Source organism: Erythrolamprus reginae, chromosome 3, assembly GCF_031021105.1.
Source record: "Erythrolamprus reginae isolate rEryReg1 chromosome 3, rEryReg1.hap1, whole genome shotgun sequence".
Lineage (NCBI taxonomy): Eukaryota > Metazoa > Chordata > Lepidosauria > Squamata > Dipsadidae > Erythrolamprus > Erythrolamprus reginae.
The window spans coordinates 207,870,602-207,894,966 of record NC_091952.1 but is presented as its reverse complement, the minus strand read 5'-3'; the positions used below and the strand labels follow the sequence as shown (position 1 = coordinate 207,894,966).

The window sequence follows — 24,365 nt, the reverse complement described above, 5'->3', positions numbered from 1 at the left end:
AAACTATCCATAAATTGAAAAAACTTTCACAAAAACGGGGGGGAGGCACATTTATGTGCAAAATAAACCAATAAGGATTAATTTTTTCAGTTCAATTTTCATTCCATTGTGTGCAGAAATGTTCAAACATGTTTCCAGGTGAAAAAAGCTTTCAAAAAGACCAAACATAAGCACTGCAAATGAAGAGTTTTCGGTCCGGGTCAGGGTGACCCGGGAACATAACATTAGGAACTTTTTTCGAACAGAACAGCAGGGTTAATACAAGTTATTTTCCCATATTATGACTTTTCTACATTCATATCTTATATTCAAAAGTGTTATTATTTTTTATTCTTCTCTGCATTTGTGAAAGCATGCAATTTTAAATGCAATAATGTCATTGTCTATCTTATTCTTTGTATTCTTCTATACAGACTTCTTTCCCTGGGAGTATGAAGAAAATTCTGGGAAAGCCAAATGAATAAAAGGTCAGTATTTGGGAAAGTCCCAAGAAGAGCCCAGCAGCAAAAAAAAAAAAAAAGTTGGTATTTCTTAAATTATCTTCAGAAATTGTTCTTTAGGATAACATTTCTATGCTGAACACTTAAGATGGTTTCTTTCCAAAAATATAATCCTGTTAAATCCACAAAGCTTATTATCAATTATATAACAACATTCTTTCATTGTTCTTATTTTCTGTTGAAGGAGGTTACAGATACTTGTGCACAGGTGTACCAACTAAGCCAGAAGACATCTGGCAGGAGAAGCTTTTTAAACATAAAACCAATGACTCAATCCATAGAGAAAAAAGGGGAGTGTACACACATTGTACAAACTTAAGTAAGTGCTACTTTAAGCCTAATCATAAAAGCTTAGACTTGAAAAATGTTTACTTTTACTTAAATAGCACTTTACTTTCCTCAAATAAGGTAGGCAATTGTGAGAAAAAACTACAGGCATATAATCCTATTTGGAAATCTATGATTTAAGATGAAGATATTGATATGTATTTTCTAGCTTCTTATAAACATATCTCTTGGGCTATTGTAAAGGCTTCTATTTAACAAATGTGTTTGTATGTGCCACAGAAAGAAACAAAGTACTATTTTTTTCAACATAAAAAAGAAAAAATAAATGATCAGAGGTCACAATCCACCATTCTCTGGAACTCTAAAATATTTACTTCTAGTATTCACTGAAATTGACAGCAATTATAAAATTAATATACTCGGGGAAGGCAATTAAATAGTATTATCAATAAAAATAATCTAAATGGAGTATAGTCATTATTGCATCCTTAAAATGCAGTTTTTTCATGAAAAAGAAGCAACCAGGTGGCATTGTTCATTTCATAGTTCTTTAAACAAAGAGCATGCCTATTTCAGAGTTAGATCTTGGTCATAGATAGAAGGCCTGTACAATATGTCAAATTCAACAATTACAAAGAACTTCATAGAACTCAAAGACACACAACTATCTGCAACTTCTTAAAGTATAGATAATTTCAGAAAGAAGAAAATGCTGGTTTAAGGAATTATACATAAGTCCTGTATCCTACCATTAATATGGAGGTACAACATAAAACTACATTTTACTCTATTTTTCAGAGAGAAGAAAATTCAGATTTTAAAAATGTAATAGCTAATTAAGAAACGTATACTCTTTTGCCCATTGACTATCTTCTGGCTCATCCCTTCTCCCATATTTTTCTTCTCTGTTAATCGAATGTAAATATGTAATATATTTGATAATACCAACAAATCCACCATGCCATTTGCCATCTGCAATTGGAACAAATAAGGTACTGTAATAATGCGGTGCAAGAAGCTACCAAGCAATGGGAACACTGGGGGAAATATATCATGTTATGGTATCTTTTGTATGCATAATATCAGTGGCCACATTCACAATGCCCATGATATTTTTCTATGTTGCATTACTGAAGTTTGAATTGAATAATATTTCCATCAGCTATATAATCACAAAGAATCTGAGAATCTGTAAAACCACTCCACAACTTACATCTTCTTGATGAACCAGGAGCTGCCAAGCACTGTGAACATCAAAGCAGATATACAACTATTTAAGTAAAATAAAGCTGTTGGGTGTGATGAGGTCATAGCAGAAGCACTGAAGTCACAAGATGACCATTATAATAACTGCATTTCCTAATTCAGTTGCTCTGTACTTCAGAATAAATACCAAGCAGAGGGAAGCAAGACAATATCACATTTACAGACCAAGCAATCCTGATCTCCATCTTTAGCAAACAGGCTAGCTACAATGAAAAAAACTGCTGTCCATAGTCAATAAAATACTGGATGGACCATCGAAAAAGAAAAACTGGCTCATGAAGATCAAGGATAGTATTTGATATCTATGGTGTTTCAATATTGCAAATGGGTGCCATCAAGGGGGAAAACACTGGTGTTGTTACTGAAGGTTTTCATTTACCCATCTACTGCTTATAGGAAAAAGTCAATGCAATAAATTTGAAAATGGATCTAAACTGCATATCTGGGAGGATAAATGATGAAGTGAACTCTTTTAAATATGTAGGCATGGCTTTCTAGAGCTCCATAATACAATGGACACTAAAATTATATCAGAAAATAGTCAAAAAATAGCAGTCATTTTCACACTATGAACACGAATTTGTTGATGCCTGGCATTGTACCAAAGGAGCAATTAACAAACATATTGACCCAGATCCAGCATATGAATATATAAAAAATCATTTGAACAACCAATAAACAAAAGAACCAATCAGCTGCTCAGAATTTAAATATAACTCCAAACGAACAGCCAACCACACAACCAACTGAACACACTGGCATACAAGACATTTATAAGCTAAGGGGAATAGGACAAGACAATCCTGTTGATGATGGTACCTAGTCTGGTAACAAAATGTTCCAAAACTAAATTGAAACAAGCTTGGAAAGCAAACCACTGCCAAAATCTAAAACCCGAGCTACAAATATTTACTATTATTTCAAAATAGCAGCCATTATTCAGTCTTTTCAACAGAGGAACACAACAAATCTCAGAAGCACTGAAGTTATATTCAGCTAAGATTTGTGCACAACTACTTTTTGCTTCTGAAAGTGTCCATTTCTATATTCCTAAGGGATATATTTTGGGTAGCCACTTGCTTCCTACATGTAATATTGAGGAAGGAGGAAGGGAAGACTACCATTGTTGCATTGATCTGATTCAATGCATATTGTTTGAAGTTATTGTCCTTTACCACAGTACTTCTTTTCCTTATTGTGGACAATTACAAACCAACATTGTACAGGACCATTTCACAAAAACTTCAGCAGCTTTTCCAATGCATTCTTAATGATGGGTAATAAATTCAAGAGTTTCCACTCAGAGCATCTATTCAAAACAATATATCAAAGACCAGAACACCCAACAGGATCAGTATGCTCAGCCTAAGAACATTTTTCTGAGCAGTCAAATTTCTTTTTATAAATCAACAAGTTATTTCCATCACATAGCTTATTCCAAATTCTGAAGAGTACTAACTTGAGCATGTTTCAAGGGTCTCTACACATCAGTTTTAGGAGGCTGATGAAAAAAACCTCTATGAGGTGAGACTTGTGCCCCTGGGGACAAGGGACTGTTGAAACTTCAGCTCACGTCCTGCGTATACTGCAACACTTTACAAGGACTCAAAAACCCACCTTATAATTTCTTATCTGGTAAAACACCAGCAAAATTCTGATCTTTTTTATGTACAGTTATTCTTATCAGATCGGTATGATTTGATCTCCTTGAACATAGCAAAATTTTGTTATGCAGTCTAAAAATGAGGCACACTTTGATTATCCACTTACAAAGCTACCACCAATTGTAATGTTTTATCTTGTTTGATTTTTACTTTTATTTTTAACATGTGTTAAAACCAGGATTTTTTAAAAAAGTATTAATACACAAAATTGCAAAATTTTCTATCATTGATTTACCAGTCCTGCTATATTGGGCTAAATCACAAATGCATCTGTAACCAGAGTTTAAAAACTGGAAACATTCTAGGAGTCTTTGGCAATATAGTGATAGACCATGGTGAAAAAAGAAACCATGTGTCAACCAGTGAACAATAACTGATGAAACAAAAAAAAGGGTAGTTGAGACAGTTTGGGCACATTTGCATCATTTGGTCCAGTCTGATCCAGCAAATTTGATTCAGCTTGTTTGCCATAAAGTTACATGGGAACACAAAGAAAGTTCAACCCAGGGTATCAAGGTAACTCTGGAAAAGGTAGATTGTAACTGATCCAGATTAGAAGAGTTGAATCCATTACAGCAACGGACAACACATTTTGGGCAAGGCATTATAGCAAATTCCCATCTCTGTCGCACCACAATAGCATATTGGATATACTCAGGTTCATATACTTGCCCTTTAATCTGTATTGAACTGTATTATCCTAAGACACTTAGGATAATCAGTAATGTTTAAAATGAACATTTAAAAGCCACCAAACATACAAGTTGAAAAGACACCATTGAGTGTAAATAAATGTAAGCTCTTCATGTTTCTTCCTTCAAGAAGCAACACAAAATATTTATATATCAAACTTCTAAAATTCCTATCCCGAAGGGCTTCTGGGTGGTAAGTATATTATGAGCATTCAAGCCTTGAAAGCATACAATTACAAAGTCATATCAATTTAAACATGACTTTTTAAAAAATATATACTTTTTTCCAAATAATAGTAAAATATTTTTATTATAGTTCTTATCTGACAGTGTTTCATGGTAAGAAGTACACTGATATCTCCAAAGGTTTACTGCGGATCTCTTTCTATTTTGAAGTGTATTCAATCTTTCTGCTAGCCCTCCCCTAGAGATAGAAGAAATTACTTTTCAAATTCTCAAAATTCACTGATTTTCTCCAACTTTTTAAAAATAAATGCAACACACAATTTCTAGAGATCTTAGCAACAGATTTAAGAATAGTATGTGAATAGATTTATACAATAGGAATAAATCTATCTAAATAAATCTAAACAATAGGAAAGTGAACACAAGAACAAGGGGACACAATCTGAAGTTAGTTGGGGGAATGATCAAAGGCAACATGAGAAAATATTATTTTACTGAAAGAGTAGTAGATCCTTGGAACAAACTTCCAACAGACGTGGTTGGTAAATCCACAGTAACTGAATTTAAACATGCCTGGGATAAACATAGATCCATTGTAAGATAAAATACAGGAAATAGTATAAGGGCAGACTAGAGGGACCATGAGATCTTTTTCTGACGTCAGTCTTCTATGTTTCTATGTTTCTATACAGACTGTGTGTAATAAATTCTACATTTAATATAGGAAGTTTCAATAAACAGTTTTTAAAAATTGGAATAAAAACCAGAACAATTTTAAAAGGATATTCTTTGGGTCAGAATAACTTTCTACCTGAAGAGTGTAATTTCAGCTAAGGCAAGTGTACTTTTGACCATTGCCCTACAGAATATTACTGGAAGACAAGTGACCACTGGTAAGGAATGTGTCCCAAAATACTCCTTGTACATACTTGACCTCATGATTCATTTCATAAGCTAGGTCAAGTGTGTACTTTCTGTGGTCTGAAAACTGTCCATAGCTGAAAAAGTTCAGTATTTCTAAAGGGAAAGGACTTCCAAACAATTTTATTAAAAGCAGTTCTGAAACTTACTTATTTGCAAATAATATTCAATACTCTCAAAGCTAAGAACAAGAATTGTTCTTGGTAAAGCTGCTCTCAGTCAGATGCATGATTGAATAATTTAATAATTCACTTCTTAAACATCATTTTTCAACTGTGACCCTATTTTGAATTACTTCTATGAAGAAAAATCTGTATTGAAGCCACATTAAAGGCTTTTGCTTGATTGTCGTATTTAAGTGGATACCGTGTATTATAAGTTCTAGAGTATTTTTGTGCTGCAATATATATTTTTATTAAGACAATCTTTTAAGTTTATGCTCTAACTACCAATGCAAAAGAAGAAGAGGTTGATTTCTATGATTAAGTTCAGTTTGAAATCGACATACAAGTAAGTGCTGCTCATGATTGGAGATTTGAATGGGAAAGTTGCAAACATTAGAGGAAAATGTAGTTGGGTTGTATGGCTTAGGCCAGTGTTTTTCAACCAGTGTGCCGTGGCACACTAGTGTGCCGTGAGACATGGTCAGGTGTGCCGCGAAGCTCAGAGAGAGAAAGAAAGCAAGAGAAAGAAAGCAAGAGAGAGAGAGAGAAAGCAAGAGAGAGAGAGAAAGAGAGGGAGGGAAGGAGAGAGAGAGAAAGACATAGAGGGAGGGAGGGAAGGAGACAGAAAGAGAGCAAAAGAGAGAGGAAGGAAGGGAAAAAAAGAAAGGGATGGAGAGAGAAAGAAGGAAGGGAGAGAAAGAGGGAGGGAAAGAGAAATAGAGCGAAAGGGAGGAAGAGAGAGAGAGATAATTTTTTTGTCCAAACTTTTTTTAGCCCCCACCCTCCCCCCGCTCAATGTGCCCCAGGGTTTTGTAAATGTAAAAAATGTGCCGCGGCTCAAAAAAGGTTGAAAATCACTGGCTTAGGCAACTAAAATGAGCAAGAGACCAGCTTATCAATTTCTGCCACCGCAATCAATTCTTCATAATCCAAATTGTCTTCAAACAACCAAAATGAGGCCTCCATACTTAGACGTTACCAGGTGGTATACATAGAAATCAAATTAACTGCCCTGTTGCTAAAAAGAGGTGGAGGTGCTCGATTATAGCATTAAAGAAATACCTAATCGAAGATTACAAACAGACAAACTCAGCAGGAGTTTTTATCATTTTGTGGAAAACGTGAAAAAAGTTAACTAGCAACAAAACATGATAAAAAGTGAAATGGCCAATGCCATCTTTTTTCAAAGTTTCAAAAATGTAATTCTAAAATTAATGATGTTGTTACTTTGAGCAACTGATGCTTACCTCAGCAATTTTCTTTTTTTGGCAGAATCTTCTGGAGTCTTCAAACTTTTTTCTATTTTTTTCTTAGGTGTTTGTAGAAGGGTCTGAGCAGATTTTAGCCAGTCAGTGGCTGATCTTCCTGCGTCGGTTTCCAACCCTATTCCAAAACAGAACTGGAACTTTTTAGGGAAGTCTACATTAGTAGCTTCTGATTCTACCTTGTTTCCTTGAAAATTATCATCATCTGATGAATATTCTGAAATCTGTGGAGAAATTGTCAAGATAGAAAAAAAAAACCATCTATTTAAAGAAGCTAATGAATTAACACTAACTAATAATGATTTATTATCATGGAATTGTATAATTCATCACTATATATTCAGAATGTAAGGATTCAAAGTGATCAATGTAGCTACCGGTATATCTTATTTATTTGATAATGGAAATAAGCCCTATCTTTCTGGTTCAAAAGTGACATACTTAACAATAGTTTAAAAAATATTGGTAGTATAAGCAACACACAAAATACAGCATCTAACTAAGCAATGAGAATCATTACCAAAGAAAAATCACAGAAACAGACCTAATCCCGAACAGCTGACCCTACCATGTTTCCACGAAAATAGGATAGGGCCTTATTGCCTTGGCCTATGTATGTATGTAAGTACGTACATACGTATGTTGTATTTATGAATGTATGCATTTAATCAGATTTCTATGCCGCCCTTCCGGGACTCAGGGTGACTCACAACAAAGAGTACAATACATAAAGAAATCTAATATTTAAACATTTAAATACATTATACAGTGGAACCTCAACATACGAGCAGCTCTACTTACGAGCTACTCGAGATAAGAGCTGGGAGGGGAGAGACATTTTTGTTCATCTCCCGAGCTCAAATCCGGGATACGAGCTGAGAAGAGCCGGGATACGAGCTGAGAAGAGCCGGGCTGGTTTGCTTTCCTTCCTTCCCGCGCTGATGCAGAGCAAAGCGTCACGCCCCCCTGACGCTTTCGGCGGCTTCCGAAGCGACGCTGGGCTCTTTTGCCGCCAAAAGCGTCAGGGGGGCGTGACGCTTTGCTCTGCATCAGCGCGGGAAGGAAGGAAAGCAAACCAGCCCGGTTCTTCTCAGCTCGTATCCCGGCACTTGGTGAGTGGAGAGGCGGTCGCCTCCCCTGCCGCCCCGCTCTGCGGGTCCTTGGCTTCTGCTGGGGGTGGGGGGATCTGAACGCTTTCTGCTGGGGGTGGGGGGATCTGAACGCTCTCTGCTGGGGGTGGGGGGATCTGAACGCTCTCCCTGGCTGGGAGCGCTTTCGCTGCGAGAGAGGGCTTTCTCCGTCCCTTTCGGGAAAGCGCGCCGCGCCCCTCTCGCAGCTCGGAACTGACAGGGCGCTGCTCTCTCTCTCTCTCTCCCGTGAGGCGGGGGGGGAAAAAAAGCAAAAAACCCCTTCTTGGGGGCTGCGAGAGGGGCACGGCGCGCGGCGCGCCTGTTTTAAAAAATCGCAGCCGGTCTGGGGGGGCTTTCCAGCAACCCCCGAACCCGGGTTGGGGGCTCGGGGGTTGCTGGAAAGCCCCCCAGACCGGCTGCGATCTTTTAAAACAGGCGCGCCGCTTCTCCGCTGACTCCTGGCGAACTTCCCCGCTTTAGGAGTCAGCGGAGAAGCAGCGCGCCTGTTTTAAAAGATCGTAGCCAGCCTGGAGGGGCTTTCCAGCAACCCCCGAACCCCCAACCCGGGCTCGGGGGTTGCTGGAAAGCCCCTCCAGGCCGGCTGCGATCTTTTAAAACAGGCGCGCCGCTTCTCCGCTGACTCCTGGCGAACTTCCCCGCTTTAGGAGTCAGCGGAGAAGCGGCGCGCCTGTTTTAAAAGATCGCAGCCGGCCTGGAGGGGCTTTCCAGCAACCCCCGAACCCCCAACCCGGGCTCGGGGGTTGCTGGAAAGCCCCTCCAGGCCGGCTGTGATCTTTTAAAACAGGCGCGCCACTTCTCCGCTGACTCCTGGCGAACTTCCCCGCTTTAGGAGTCAGCGGAGAAGCGGTGCGCCTGTTTTAAAAGATCGCAGCCGGCCTGGAGGGGCTTTCCAGCAACCCCCGAACCCCCAACCCGGGCTCGGGGGTTGCTGGAAAGCCCCTCCAAGCCGGCTGCAATCTTTTAAAACAGGCGCGCCGCTTCTCCACTGACTCCTGGCGAACTTCCCCGCTTTAGGAGTCAGCGGAGAAGTGGCGCGCCTGTTTTAAAAGATCGCAGCCGGCCTGGAAGGGCTTTCCAGCAACCCCCGAACCCCCAATCCGGGCTCGGGGGTTGCTGGAAAGCCCCTCCAGGCCGGCTGCGATCTTTTAAAACAGGCGCGCCGCTTCTCCGCTGACTCCTAAAGCGGGGAAGTTCACCAGGAGTCAGCGGAGAAGCGGCGCGCCTGTTTTAAAAGATCGCAGCCGGTCTGGGGGGGCTTTCCAGCAACCCCCGAACCCGGCTGGAAAGCCCCCCCAAACCGGCTGCGATCTTTTAAAACAGGCGCGCCGCTTCTCCGCTGACTCCTGGCGAACTTCCAGCTCCTCCTCCTCCTCGCCGGGAAGCACCGGGCACCCCTCAGCCGACGTCTTTTCCCCTCAGCCCTCGGGCTTGCACGCATTAATCGCTTTTCCATTGTTTCCTATGGGAAACAATGTTTCGACATACGAATTTTTCGACGTACGAGGCTCCTTCCGGAACCAATTAATTTCGTATGTCGGGGTTCCACTGTACTAAAAATCTCGCTACTAAAAATAAAAAAACTAATTTAAATTGATTCTAAAACCCCTACACATTAAGAAACAGACATCCACATTTATCATAATTATTCTAATTAGGGCTGGAAGTATTAAAAGTTCTTAGTCCCTCAGGCTTGTAGATAGAGATGTATTTTCAGGGCTTTGGGAGGTTGGGACAGTGCAAATCTCCAGGGGGAGTTGATTCCAGAACACCGAGGCTGCCACAGAGAAGGCTCTTCCCCTAAGCCCCACCAGTCGGCACTTCCTGGTTAACGGGACCTGGAGAAGGACAACTCTGTGGGACTTGATCGGTCGCTGGGATATATAAGGCAGAAGACGGTCCTATAAGTAATCTGGTCCCATGCCAAGTAGTGCTTTACAGGTCATAACCAACACTTTGAATTATGTTCAGAGACCAATGAGCAACCATTTCAGCTCGCGGAGTGTTTGAGAAACATAGGCATATCTCGGCATGCCCATGACTGTTCGCACAGCTGCATGTTGTACCATTTGCAGCCTCCAAATGCTCTTCAGAGGTGGTCCCATGTAGAGAGCATTGCAGTACTCGAACCTCGAGGTGATAAGGGCATGAGTGACCATGAGAAGAGACTCCCAGTCCAAACTGGACCACAACTAGTGCACCAAGCACACCTGGGCAAACATCCCCCTCGACACAGCTGAGAGATGGTATTCTAAGCTTATTATCAGGAGGGATGTTGGATGTCCCATTGCTGCCACTTCCCCTCCCTGTTCTTGGTGCCAGCCGAGCAGCTGGCCTGCCACCACCATCTCACGGATTAGGACTCTGCAAGGCTTGTTGTGCCACTGCATGCACAAATTGCAGAATTGCTGCAAGCTTCATCAAACCGGCAAAGCTGGAGACCTGCTGTCATTCGTGCATGAGAGAGAGAGAGAAAGCAAGAGAGAGACACCCCACGGGATTAGCTCAGTTCCTCTGGGCTCTGCCTACGGCAATTTGAAATGCACTCCTGTCTGTGAGGAAGAGGAAGTGAGCATCGATCCCTACATCACCGCCTCCTCACAGGCAGGAGCGTGTTTCAAAACACTGTCAGAGGCAGCCCAGAGAAGATGAACCAGTCTCGTAGGGTGTGTGCGCACCTGCCTCTCACTATTTCTTGCTCTCCTGGCCAGGGGTCGCTCTTTCTATGGTGGGCACCTTCTGAAAGCAAAGTCAATGGAGAAGCCAGATTCATTTAACAACCATCCTACTAATTTAATTATTACAGTGATTCACTTATCATTGTGGCAAGAAAGTTATAAAATGGGGCAAAACTCATTTAACAATTGTCTCACAGAACAAAAGAAATTTTCGGCTCACTTGTGGTCGTAAGTCAAGGACTAACCAGTGTGTTTCCACTTTGCTGAATTGCAATCATTGCAGCTACTGCAGCAAGGTTGCTACTTTGCAAGGCTAACTTATTATAAAAGTCCAAATAAAACCCCGCAAGATTTCCCCGCCATCCTTAAAAGGCTGAATTTGGAACATGACATACATTATTATACTATTTCACTTCCAGTAATCATAAGCTGACCAAAAATGGTCTGGATCAGTCTTAACTTTTACACCAAGGAATATTTTCAATTTTGGTGTCATAGCAAAAATGTTTTATCTTATGTGCTGATCATATTTGGAAGTTATAAAAAGTGAAAATGAGCACAGTAGATGAGAAAATTTATATATGGAAGGATGTTTTTTTTAAAAAAACCAATGCTTTGTATTAAGAAACTGAGCAGTAGTCAAATAGCTGGTATAATAAAGCATTGTTCATTTAAATGTGCTTTTATTTGTTTTAAGTAATCTCACATCTAAGAACATTTCTAGTAGTATTTATAGCAACTGAACCTTCAAAGATGATCCTGTTTAAATCTAATTATACAATCCAATGAAAACCTTTTGTCTATGACAAAATGAACTGAAGTTGAACTCCTAAATACCCAACTACATGCTTAGACTATAAACTTTCTGTTTTCAGGGAAGAATAATTACATCAAGAAAATCTAAGTTATGTTGATTGGCTTCCTGTTTGTTTGTTTTTTTTAAAAAACTCCATGCTTCAGCTCAATTGGAGGTAAAGGAAAGCAATTGACAGACTTTATACATACTGTTCCATTTCAAAACATTTCATTTGCAGTGCAATTAATTATAGTATTAAATTACAAATCACAAACGATCAACATTGGTTAGAAATCAAGGTTGATATATTATTGCAGTGGGCCTTCTTCATCAATATGTAATAAAAATTCTTTGGAAAATGGAAAAGGAAAGAGGAATAAAGGAATTAATTAAAATTAAAATTAATTTATTTTCACCTAAATTTCATATATACACTGAAACAAGTTTTGCTCCTTTATTCAGAGCAGTAGATCAATTAGAATTTCTTTTTAAAAAACCGGTGAGGGTTTACCAAGCAGGAGTGCCTTTTGCTCAATAATGTTATTATTATTACATAGATTACACAAGTAAGACTTCCTCCCAAGAACATGATTCTACTATATGCAAACTTCCCTTTGATAACATGATTTCCTTTTCATTTGCACCTTATCATTCCAAGATCATGCTGAGAGCTTTTCCTGTCCATTTACTCTTCCTCTGAGTAAGTTAATACCCAAATTGGCTGTCATGAATGCAATGCTAAATATACCAGTGGAATTAGAAAGCAGAAGCTACAGTGGGGGGGAAAAGCATTTAGTCAGGCACCAGTTGTGTAAGTTCTCCCATATAAAAAGATGAGAGAGGCCTGTAATTGACATCATAGGTAGACTTCAACCACGAGAGACAGCATGAGAAAACACATCCAGAAAATTACATTGTCTGATTTTTAACAAATTTATTTGTAAATTATGGTGGAAAAAAAGTATTTGGTCAATATCAAAAGTTCATCTCAATATTTTGTTATAGATCCTTTGTTGCCAATGACAGAGGTCAAACGTTTTCTGTAAGTCTTCACAAGGTTGCCACACACTGTTGCTGGTATGTTGGCCCATTCCTCCATGCAGATCTCCTCTAGAGAAGTGATGTTTTGGAGCTGTTGCTGGGCAACACGGACTTTCAACTCCCTCCAAAGGTTTTCTATAGGGTTGAGATCTGAAGACTGGCTAAGCCACTCCAGGACCTTGACATGCTTCTTACAAAGCCACTCCTTTGTTGCCCTGGCGGTGTGCTTGGGATCATTGTCATGCTGAAAGACCCAGCTACATTTCATCTTCAGTGCCCTTGCTGATGGAAGGAGATTTGCACTCAAAATATCATGATATATGGCCCCATTCATTCTTTCATGTACGCGGATCAGACGTCCCGGTCCCTTTGCAAAGAAACAGCCCCAAAGCATGATGTTGCCACCCCCATGCTTCACAGTAGGTATGGTATTCCTTGGGTGTAACTCAGCATTGTTCCTCCTCCAAACACGACGAGTTGTGTTTCTACCAAACAATTCTACTTTGGTTTCATCTGACCATAGGACATTCTCCCAATACTCTTCTGCATCATCCAAATGCTCTCCAGCAAACCTCAGACGAGTCCAGACAAATACTGGCTTAAGCAGAGGGACACGTCTGGCACTGCAGGATCTGAGTCCCTGACAGCGTAGTGTGTTACTGATGGTAGCCTTTGTTATGTTGGTCCCAGATCTCTGCAGGTCATTCACTAGGTTCCCCAGTGTGGTTCTGAGATATTTTCATCACCGTTCTTGTGATCATTTTTAACCCACGGGATGAGATTTTGCATGGAGCTCCAGATTGAGAGAGGTAATCAGTGGTCTTGTATGTCTTTTATTTTCTAATTATTGCTCCCAGAGTTGATTTCTTCACACCAAGCTGCTTGCCTATTGCAGATTCAGTCTTCGTTTCTGGTGTCTTTCGACAGCTCTTTGGTCTTCACCATAGTCGAGTTTGGAGTGTGACTGTTTGAGGTTGTGGACCGGTGGCTTTTATACTGATAACAGGTGCCATTACTACAGTTAATGAGTGGAGGACAGAGGAGCCTCTTAGAGAAGTTGAAGGTCTGTGAGAGCCAGAAATCCTGCTTCTTTGAAGGTGACCAAATACTTATTTTCCACCGTAATTTGCAAATAAATTCGTTAAAAATCAGACAATGTGATTTTCTGGATGTGTTTTCTCATGTTGTCTCTCATGCTTGAGGTCTACTTATGATGTCAATTACAGGCCTCTCTCACCTTTTTTAAGTGGGAGAACTTGCACAACTGGTGTCTGAATAAATACTCCCCCCCCCCTGTACATCTATGGACCACTGAAAGAGACAGGATTAGAAATGATAACAAAGAGGTGTTTCTAAGGTGGCTATAATTAGCAACTTGGAACAGGATTAGAGCTGACAAAACTTCAGGTTTCATGGAATCTCTTCCTAATTATCTATTGACTCCTAGTTATTTACACGAGTTAAATAATTATTTGGACACAAGAGTTTTTCTGCAGGCCTGCAACTCCATTTTTGAACTTAACACAAGGTCTCTTTCAGCTATGAACCTTAACATTCTATCATTATTCCATCAACCAGGCATTTGGCAAAATAGAGTATACCCCTTACTTCATCGTGGGTGACATCTTTTATTGTTAGCTTTTATGTTTTGTTGGTTTTATTGTGATTTCTTTGTTTTCATTGTTGTGAGTCACCCAGTCACTTAACAGAAAGCAGGATACAAGTTCATTGTACAGTCAACCAGAACTTCAGACAGGATTTAACATTTTTATCCTCCTATTGAGTCCTGGGGATAAGCAGATGATGATGGTGATGACAATGACGATAATTTTGTGACTATACATTCTGTCAGATTATTTGAAAGTAGATACAATTCAAAAATTCCAAATATGCTTAATAGTAGACCAGATAACCATCAGATAGCAACAAAGAGAGAACATTATACCTCCTGCCATCTAGCAGTTATCTGGAATTTTGAAACTAAGATGTGGTGTCCATTCTTAATATTCCATACATAAATGTTCTTCAGGAAATTTCACTAACATGATATCCTGCAACATTTTAGAACCATTGGGTCCATGATTTTAATTAACACAGTTAATTAAACTGAATATGGAATTTTGAGTCAACATTTCTGGACGGTACCCATGCATAATGTCCTGCACAGATGTTAAGAATATAACAAGAAGCAGTGTATCAAATGTTATACAATTTAGCAATAGCACTCAGACTTATATACCATTCCATAATGCTTTACCCTCTGAGTGGTTTACAAATGTCAGCATATAGCTCCCAACAATATGATGTTCAATATGATGGTCATTTTACCGACCACCGAAAAATGGAGGGGTGAATCAACATTCAGCTGATCAAGATTGAATTCCTGGCTTTGGGCAGTTAGCCCGCAATACTGCGCCACCATGACTCATGTTACACTTATTCATGTATGATAATAATTCTTTCGTTAGCATGAAAAGCAGTTCAGAAGAAGAAAAATTAAGAACACAAAATAAATGGAACTTAATATTTTTCTATCCATAATTCCAAATTCACCTTTAATAATTCCCTTCCAAAGTTATTTATACCCCAAAAGCCATTAGATGAATATTACATATGCAATTCAGCCCTTTGCCATAATTATTTAAAGAAAAATTTATCTAAATTTTGCAGCCACCAATTTGTACATAGAAGTATTTTAATAAGCAGAAGATATGAGTTACAAACTAGTATTCCTGGGGAATGGAAATTGGAGACTATTTTCATACAATATGCTCAACCACAAAGCAATCACCATATTTTAATCTACTATGTTGTGGGATCCTGTTTCTCTGGTTATTATACTTCATGTTATGTACACCCAGTAAACTCAATCAACTGGGTATATCCATGAGTAGAGACCTGAAGGAACAGTTTATGGACAGATTATCATGGAGAAATGTAGTCATTAGTGTTGTGATTCAGCCTGAGGCCTCTCAGGGATCGGCTGGAGCTCTGCCGGATCCATGCCCAGAGGAGGAGGACAGTGACCAGGAGGGGGAGGACCAGGCAGATGGGGGAGAGGAATGTCAGGAGGAGGAGGAGGGAGAGCAGCCTGAGACCCCCAGGGGGGCCTCTCCCCAGCTAGTAGCCTGGATTCATTGGATGAAGACGCACAGGCTATAATAGACATGAGGCAGAGACGTGCAGCTCAAAGAAGGGGCCAATTAGAAAGGTATTTCCATCCCTGAATTGGCAACAGCTGGGTTTGGGTGTGGTTCTCCTCAGCAGGATTGAAAAGGCAGGCCCGCCCTTACAGTCTCGTGGAGAGTTATCAACTGGGAGTCCTGTGACCTTGCTTTGATTCTTGGCATCTCTGATCTTGGCTTGTGGCCTAGAAGCCTGGAAGACTTGGGGGAGGCGTGAAATTTATTATCTCCAGAGTTGTTTTTGCCAGCAAGAATCCTGTTTTATTGCCTGGCCTTCGTGAAACCTCTGTGAAACTGCATCGTGTTCCTGTCTGTAAGAACAGTTTTTGTTACCTGTGTTTGCTTTCCAGTATATAAACTGCCTTTGCTTTTTACCAGTGTGTCTGGCTACTCTTTTTGGTTGGTGTTGGCATCTGGGGGGACCCAGACAGAACAATTAGGAATTAAGAATTACCATAATAGATTAGGTTAATGATTGCCTTAGAACAACTACTTGTTTCTCACACTGGTCAAAAATATGCCTTAGGGATGCTTGTAAGAATGAGACAAAGAAATGCTTTTTCCCAACTCTAATCCCCTGCAACTCTTATTTGGTGGTATTCTACCCTTATGTTGGGTCATTATTTTTCCAAGCTAAAACCCCCAAATATTCTAGACAGAAAAGAGTTCTAAGCCCTTTGAAATGCCATAAATATATAAATAACTAATAATCACCTTACATTTTTAAGCAGAGATCTATGGCCAAAAAAGCAAAACCAAAAAAAAAGTTTCTGCTGGGCTCTTTTGAACTATAACCTCCTTCAGCAATTGACCATTTATGCTGCATTGTCTATTAATTACATGTAGTAAGTGGCAAACATTCTTGAAAACCTTCATTTATTTCATTAATACACATCTAGAAATAATAGTGTTAACCTTTGGCATTTATACCTGTACAGGTACATTATTGCCTGCTCCCAATTTTATTTCCAAATGACAAATATTATCATGATGTAAGGTGATATTTCAAACTGTACCAAATCAGAAATTTGTTTAGCTTCACACATCTTTCTTGAAAGTAATATCAAGTTCCTGCCACGCTCCAAAAAATTTGAAATGACTTTTCTTCGCATGAAAGCATATGAAGTGAATGAGGCATGGTGATTCAACTTGCTTGCCTTTTCAATAATATGTTCTGCTGTTGATTCTTAAATTCCTAACTAAATATGCCATGGTCCTTCTAAATTATAGAACAGAGGAAAGAAGACAACCTTATGACATGGGTATTAAATAATTATTCTATATTAGTCACCTATTTATTTCTCTGGTTTGTTTTTGGAGCTCCCTCCAACACTGGGCTCTTTTTATTATCTTTCTTTACAACTAGACGTTTTAATATATACTCCATTTGATAAAACAACCCTTCCTTTAATATTCTACAGTAACCTTCTACCACCTAAGCACCCACCTGTGGACTATACTTCAACACCCAGAATTCCCAGCTAATATGGCTATTCTTGTGAAAACTGGGAGTGGCAGTCCATAGATCTAGACTGCTCAGGTTGGGCAAGGCTTCAGTATAGTTTATTTCCTCATTTTTTCAAGTTTCTATTTTCTTCCTACTTTTTTTGTCTTTCAACCCCAACTTCATTCTGTAGAAATAACTTGTCTTGCTTTTCTTAGTCATTTGGGCAGTCTCTTCCATTTGCACACTAAAGTTTTTAATAAGAGATTTTCCACATTTAATTTGAATATAAAAACATTTTGTTTCTAGTATTGTTTGTGTTAATGCAGGAATTACTGCTTAAACAGACAAAAAGGGTCTGCACAGTTCACATTTTTTACAGAGCTCACACGGTTTATGATCCTTCCAAGCTCTATCGTCACCTTCAAATTGCAAAATCCTTCCCAGCTTAGTTTGACCTTTTCTATTGATTTATGGTGGTGGAGGTCACACTGGGGCGTCACACAGGGTGACCTTCACCACTCCGAAAAGGTCATTTGAATTGTCTCTCCTGGGGCGGATCTGTGTGCTGAAATTGGCGCTGCCAATAGCCGTACTGACTTTGAGTTCTGGGGAAGGAAGTAGACTAATCAGGGTATGAAAGCTGCCCTTGTGAAAAAAAGTTGAAAGAACCTTCTTCCGGCCCCTGGACTTGACCAAGATCAGGTCCAGGGACCCCTCAAATAACTGTTAGCTCTTGAAGGGGGCGGACACCAGACACCATTTGTGGCATGTGTCCGCCTGCTACTGCCTTAACCACTGTATACATTTGGACGCCACAGATGCAGCTATAACTTTCAATGCCAACGTCAATGCCTGTAGGGTGGCATCAGCTGAAAATTGGGTAACGGCGATCAATTTAGTAATATCTTGCTGCGCTCTCAGGTCTGATGAAGGGATCCGCTCTTGAAGCTGACAGAGCCAAATGAGGGATGAGCAGTTAAAAAGGACACTGTAGCGGATGCCCTAACCACCCAGGCAGCAGCTTGATGGACCTTCTGGAGTGCTTGCTTCAAGTGTCTATCTTCCAGACGAAGAAGTTCCTCCAAATCCCCTGGCATCGTGGCAGGCAAATACAAAGCCATCACCGGAGTGTCCATTGAGGGAACAGGCAAGATTTGTGATAAAGTCAGCGCTATGTGGAAATAGTGGTGATCAGTGGCGCTGGCAGATGGCCCAGAAGCCGGAGAGGACCACCGGTGATGGACGGTGTCAACAAAAAATTGAGGAGCTGGAACAAGGTCAGCCTCTGTCATCTGCTTGGCAAACTGGATCCATGTGGTTCAAATTGGAGGCCTAAGGGACGTCAAGGCCCGCTGCCATTTTGGCCCTGTGGAGCAGAGACCTGAATAGGGCCAGATTGAAAAGTGTGAAAGATGCTGGTGGATCTGGAGCAAAGTCCTCATCCTCTGACAGTTCAAATCTAGAGGCCTTTCATTGCCTGTCTGCACTGACAGGCAGATAAGTGTTGTGACTATTGATGGTGAGTGGGGTCATCCATAGGACCTGCAAGGTTATGTCTGGTAAATTTGTGCTTTAATCCTATAAATTATCCAGAGTCATTTGCTTAAGATGGGTGGCTGTATAAATCAACTAAATTAAATTAAAGGACACATTGGTTGGATAACATCAAATCTGATGCAAAGCTGAACATGCAACAATTGAAAGAAGCTGTGTTTGACAGGGTGACATAGAGAACACTTGCCTATAAAGACTAAATAAACAACAGATTTGATATTTCATTAAACCATATATTCCTGATATGAACAATTATTTCATATATTAATAGTTGTGAGGATTCTATATGCTTTTTACTAGGATTTTTTTTTAATTCCTCAGGAATGGCTAATTAAATTATGAGAATATACTTCAAAACCTCTTTCTCTGTTCATGTTTCTGAAAAAAAGAGAAGCAATCCTTTCTTCTTTTGGTGAGCAACATCTTAATATATTTGCTTGCTGGAAATTCTCTTATTGGCAGCAAAGGAAGCAAAAAAATAAATCAGACTCTCAGCCAAACCAGGATATATCTTGGGATCTCGCAAATAGGTGGAACAAAATGATAGGAGGAATTGAACACACCTGAGAAAAACTGAATGAATGATACCTATTTGTGAAGATCTTATAGTATGTAACATGAAGAAGAAAATGTAGACCACACCCAACCTCTTACTTTTAACTATCTGTGTGTACGGTTATAGGTCATACCTGTTTTCTTCAAATAATAAAACCACATAAAAGCAAGTCAAAATATTAATGTTAAAACCCAGGCATGGGTATAATTCACCATAATAAACAACTAAATATAAAAGCAATTTTGACTTTTTGTATTGTATATACAGTGCTGTCATTCATCCCACACAGAAATTTGCTTCTTAGATTACATGTCAGATGTTTTTTTCTCACATTCAGAATCATGCAAATAAATATTATGTGAAGTACAGTACAGAACTTTCTCTTTCCATTAAATTTAACAGGGGAAATGTTTATTATAAACTTAGCTCTTCCTAAAATATATACAGTATATAGTAAAAGGGCAAAAGTATAAAACTTTGTCTCAGAGCAGTCCAATAGTTAAGTACAGTATTTCATATCTAATTTTATTTATTTATTCATATTTTTCATGCTACCCTTCTCCTTAGACTCAGGGCGGCTTACAACATGTTAGCAATAGCACTTTTTAACAGAGTCAGCATATTGCCCCCAGAATCCGAGTCCTCATTTTACCCACCTCGGAAGGATGGAAGGTTGAGTCAACCTAGAGCTGGTGATAAGATTTGAACCGCCGACTTGCAGATCAACTGTCAGCTTTAGTGGTCTGCAATAGTGCACTCTACCTGCTGTGTCACCTCGGCTCCCTAATGCAGTCAATACACTGATAACATCAAAACCAGAGCTATCTGCTTTACGTGAGTTACTAAATTATTTTAAGGGGCAACAAACAAAGAGGCCACAAAATATTACAAGGTATATTCATGATTACAATTGATCACAAAAACTGTGAGAGGATAATAGAAAACTGTCTTCCCAACATAATGTTTTCACTAAGTTGATTTAAATACTATACAATTTCATTACACAACTTTATCTCGTGGAAGAGATTTCCCAGTGTCTTCCATTAGCACAACACAAATTTACTTTGGAAATATCCTCAACCTTCAACAAAAGCTTTGGGGAATGCATGACTAATGGTGGAAAATTAGAATCCTGAATTTTTTATAGAATGTTACACAGTGGTTTTCAACCTTCCTAATGCTGTGACCCTTTAATGTAGTTCCTCATGTTGCGGTGACCCACAACCATAAAATAATAAAATTATTAGGAAAATCAGGGATGGATTCTAACTTATCTCACTGGCGGTTCGCTTCCTCCTGCACTGTGTGGCTGTGCCTCATGGGCACGTGTGTGCTTTGTATGGGCATGTATGCACAGTGCTGATTTAAAAAAAAAAAATTGCCAAAAGAAGCCAAAAACAAGATGGTGACACTTGCACACTGCTGAAAATTTGGCTCTTGCACATGCTCAGAAATTCCCATGGTACAGAATTATATTTTTTTTTGCAGTAGTGAATTTGCACTAGAGCACTGCACACCAAGACAACTAGACACAAGAACAGTTTCTTCCCGAACGCCATCACTCTACTAAACAAATAATTCCCTCAACACTGTCCAACTTTTTACTAAGTCTGCACTACTATTCCTACTAGTTTTCTCTCATCATTCTTATCACCCATTTCCTCCCACTTAGGACTGTAACCTTTATGTACACTGAGAGCATATGCACCAAGACAAATTCCTTGGGTGTCCAATCACACTTGGCCAATAAAGAATTCTATTCTATTCTATTCGCATGTGGGTGAACCTGCCTGGAGATGGATAGAGGAGCGGCGTCTTGGTTCCTAAAAGCATTGGAAATGGTCTTAGGACTTAGGTGAACCCTATGAAAGGGTAATTCAACCCCCAAAGTGGTCACAACCAACAAGTTGAGAACCACTGCTCTAGCTGATGAATTTTGCTGCATAACAGCACACATATTCAGGACTGCATCTTCAGTTTTATTATGTATTGCATGTTATATTTGATGCAATGTAATGAATGACATTATAATTCACCCACGCCATCAGTAACTCTGCTTTACTTAAAGTCAGGTACATTGCACTGCTACTAGATTATGCTTGCTCTCCTGAACTGCATCTTTAAATTTGTAGTTAGCCAACCTCAATGGCAGGAAGCTTCAGTGTTCCATGTTATCAGTTAGGAACCAAATGTTTTTGTTCATTCCAATCTTACTATGTATTCTATATAACAGTTTAGCATAGATAGTTGAGAAAATTAATCTTAATGCAGTGGCACATAAATCAGATTAAAGATCATCAGATTAAATTTGTATTTAAGACACCACCCCATTTCTTCAAAACTGTGTTTACCAATCTTTTGAGATGTGGTTAGAATTTTAATGCTATAATGCATTATCACAGAAAGGGTATCTTAATGCCTTGCCACATGAGGACAAGTTAATTATCTCTATATGAATGCAGCCACCATTATAATATCCTTAAATGTTCTTAGTTTTTAAGTCAGCATGGTTTTTCTAAGAGTATGTGTTGATGAAATTTCACCAAAACACTATTTTGAATGGAAATCAGTACAAATGTTTGGGAATGAAATCAAAGAAAAATATAAAACAAGTTTCCTTCAAGTAATGAAAACTGTAAATTAAGTTTACTAAAAAGAGGAGGAAAAAGATCTGGAAATTATACTGAAAAAACAACTACAAAAATCAAGGTGTTTTTATTTTTTTAAATTAAGATTAATTTTAATTGATTAATAAAATGTTACAGTATATTTATTCTTACAACTTTGTGTAGTAATGAAAACTGTAAATTAAGTTTACTAAAAAGAGGAGGAAAAAGATCTGGAAATTATACTGAAAAAACAACTACAAAAATCAAGGTGTTTTTATTTTTTTAAATTAAGATTAATTTTAATTGATTAATAAAATGTTACAGTATATTTATTCTTACAACTTTGTGTAGTAATATTAACAAATTAATAATGTTGATTAAAAATCTTTGATCCTTTCTAAATAATAAACTCTAATTCAAAGATTAATAACCAAAACATATTGATGCACCATTGGTGCAAATCAGATGTAGAATTCTCCTTCCAATGCCTTCCAATCTCTCAGACCTGGGCAATCCAAAATTATGTCTTGATTTATTCTAAATACTGGAAATGCAGCCAAGATGAATTTATTACTGTATACATATTTTAATGAAAAGTGATCAGACTCCAGAGCAATAACCCTGTTCACCTTTATTGTTCTTTGCAACTGAGCCATTTGTCTAAAAATGTTTGTAGACTGTGAAGCTCAGCACTACACATATTGTGGCAACTGTTTGAAACACTGTCGAAGGATATACCGTATATACTCGAGTATAAGCCGAGTTTTTTAGCCCAAAAAATGGGCTGAAAAACACAGCCTCGGCTTATACTCGGGTCATTGACAAAGTCACCACACGAGGGCGCCATTGCTTGAGCCAGAGCGAGGAGGCACCAGCTTTTGTCCCCTCTCGCACGCCGTAGTTCCTCTCCCTAGCTCAAGCAAAGGAGGCAGCCATTTGCTCCAACCGAGAGGGGGAAAAAAGCAATGGTGAGTAACTATTCCTTGCTCTCTCTGCATTGCCCTTAGTCGGATTAAAAAGGCCCCCTGCTGTCAGATTCTCCTCCCCCTCCTTTGAAAGGATTTAAACTGTTTAAAAAATGGTATTTTGTGGTAGTTGCTGTCCTTGCTTGGATAGGATCTAATAATGTGTTATGAGGCAGAGCTAGACAGGAATTCTTTTTCTATCTGTCTATCTTTCTATCTATCTATTTTTCTATCTATCTATTTTTCTATCTATCTATCTATCTATCTGTATCTATTTCTTTCTATCTATCTATCTATCTATCTATCTATTTTTCTATCTGTCTGTCTGTCTATCTATCTTTCTATCTATATCTATCTGTCTATCTATCTATCTATCTGTATCTATTTCTATCTATCTATTTTTCTATCTAACTATTTTTCTTTCTATCTATCTATCTATCTATCTATCTGTATCTATTTCTATCTATCTATCTATCTATCTATCTATCTATCTATCTATTTTTCTATCTGTCTGTCTGTCTATCTATCTTTCTATCTATATCTATCTATCTATCTATCTATCTGTATCTATTTCTATCTATCTATCTATTTTTCTGTCTTTCTGTCTGTCTATCTATCTTTCTATCTATATCTATCTATCTATCTATCTATCTATTTATCTATCTATTTGGTTTTCTATGCTGATAACCTCACAGCAGCTAATGCTGAAGCTCTTCTTTGGATACACTTATTTATTTGTTTGTTTGTTTGTTTGTTTATTTATTTAATTGGATTTGTATGCAATCCCTCTCCAAGGACTCAGGGTGGCTCACAGCATATATAAAAACAGAACAATAATGTAAATCCAATTAATGATGAGAAGGAATCCAGTTTTGAAGGATTTTAACTCTTAGGTTTTAGCTTTGTTCCTGATCAAGCTACTTTTTTTACTTTTTAATTTATTGTTAATATTGTTAATTTGTTTACCCTCTTTTAAATTTACAGAGCTAGTTTACTGGTTTTCTTTAAAATAAATATTCTAAAACATGTCTCAATTAATGTAATTTTATTGTTTTCCATTTTTATAAGTTACCAGTAGCCACTGCATTTTCTAACCTCGGCTTATACTCGGGTCAATACGTTTTCCCAGTTTTTGTGGCAAAAATTGGTGCCTCGGCTTATACTCGGGTCGGCTTATACTCGAGTATATACGGTAATTCGAAAGTAATACTTAATAGAAATATAGGCTGCCCCATCAACGCTTCTTCAAAATAAAATATTTATTTACAGTACTACTTCAAATTGTTAGTTCAAGATGCTTAGATTCTACCTTCTCTTATAAACCTCCAAAATCTTAAAGCAAAAGCTTTAATATCTTAAAAGATAGAATGCAAAGTCCTTGAGAAGATTATTTCATGTTGTAAAAATATTCAGTTTACTGTATTCTAGTTTTCCTAATAT

At 38.6% G+C, this 24,365-nt stretch overlaps 1 protein-coding gene across 3 annotated transcripts in view; it reads right to left on the bottom strand.

The window, feature by feature from the left end:
• SPIDR (scaffold protein involved in DNA repair) overlaps window positions 1-24,365 on the bottom strand; it is a 198,365-nt gene that overhangs the window by 126,611 nt on the left and 47,389 nt on the right. For all 3 annotated transcript variants that reach the window (XM_070747729.1, XM_070747730.1, XM_070747731.1), the window contains exons 6-7: window positions 6,929-7,170; window positions 4,736-4,834 (exon numbers count right to left, since the gene is read on the bottom strand). In XM_070747729.1, coding sequence (XP_070603830.1) covers window positions 4,736-4,834; window positions 6,929-7,170 — 341 coding nt within the window. The remainder of the gene's footprint in view (window positions 1-4,735; window positions 4,835-6,928; window positions 7,171-24,365) is intronic.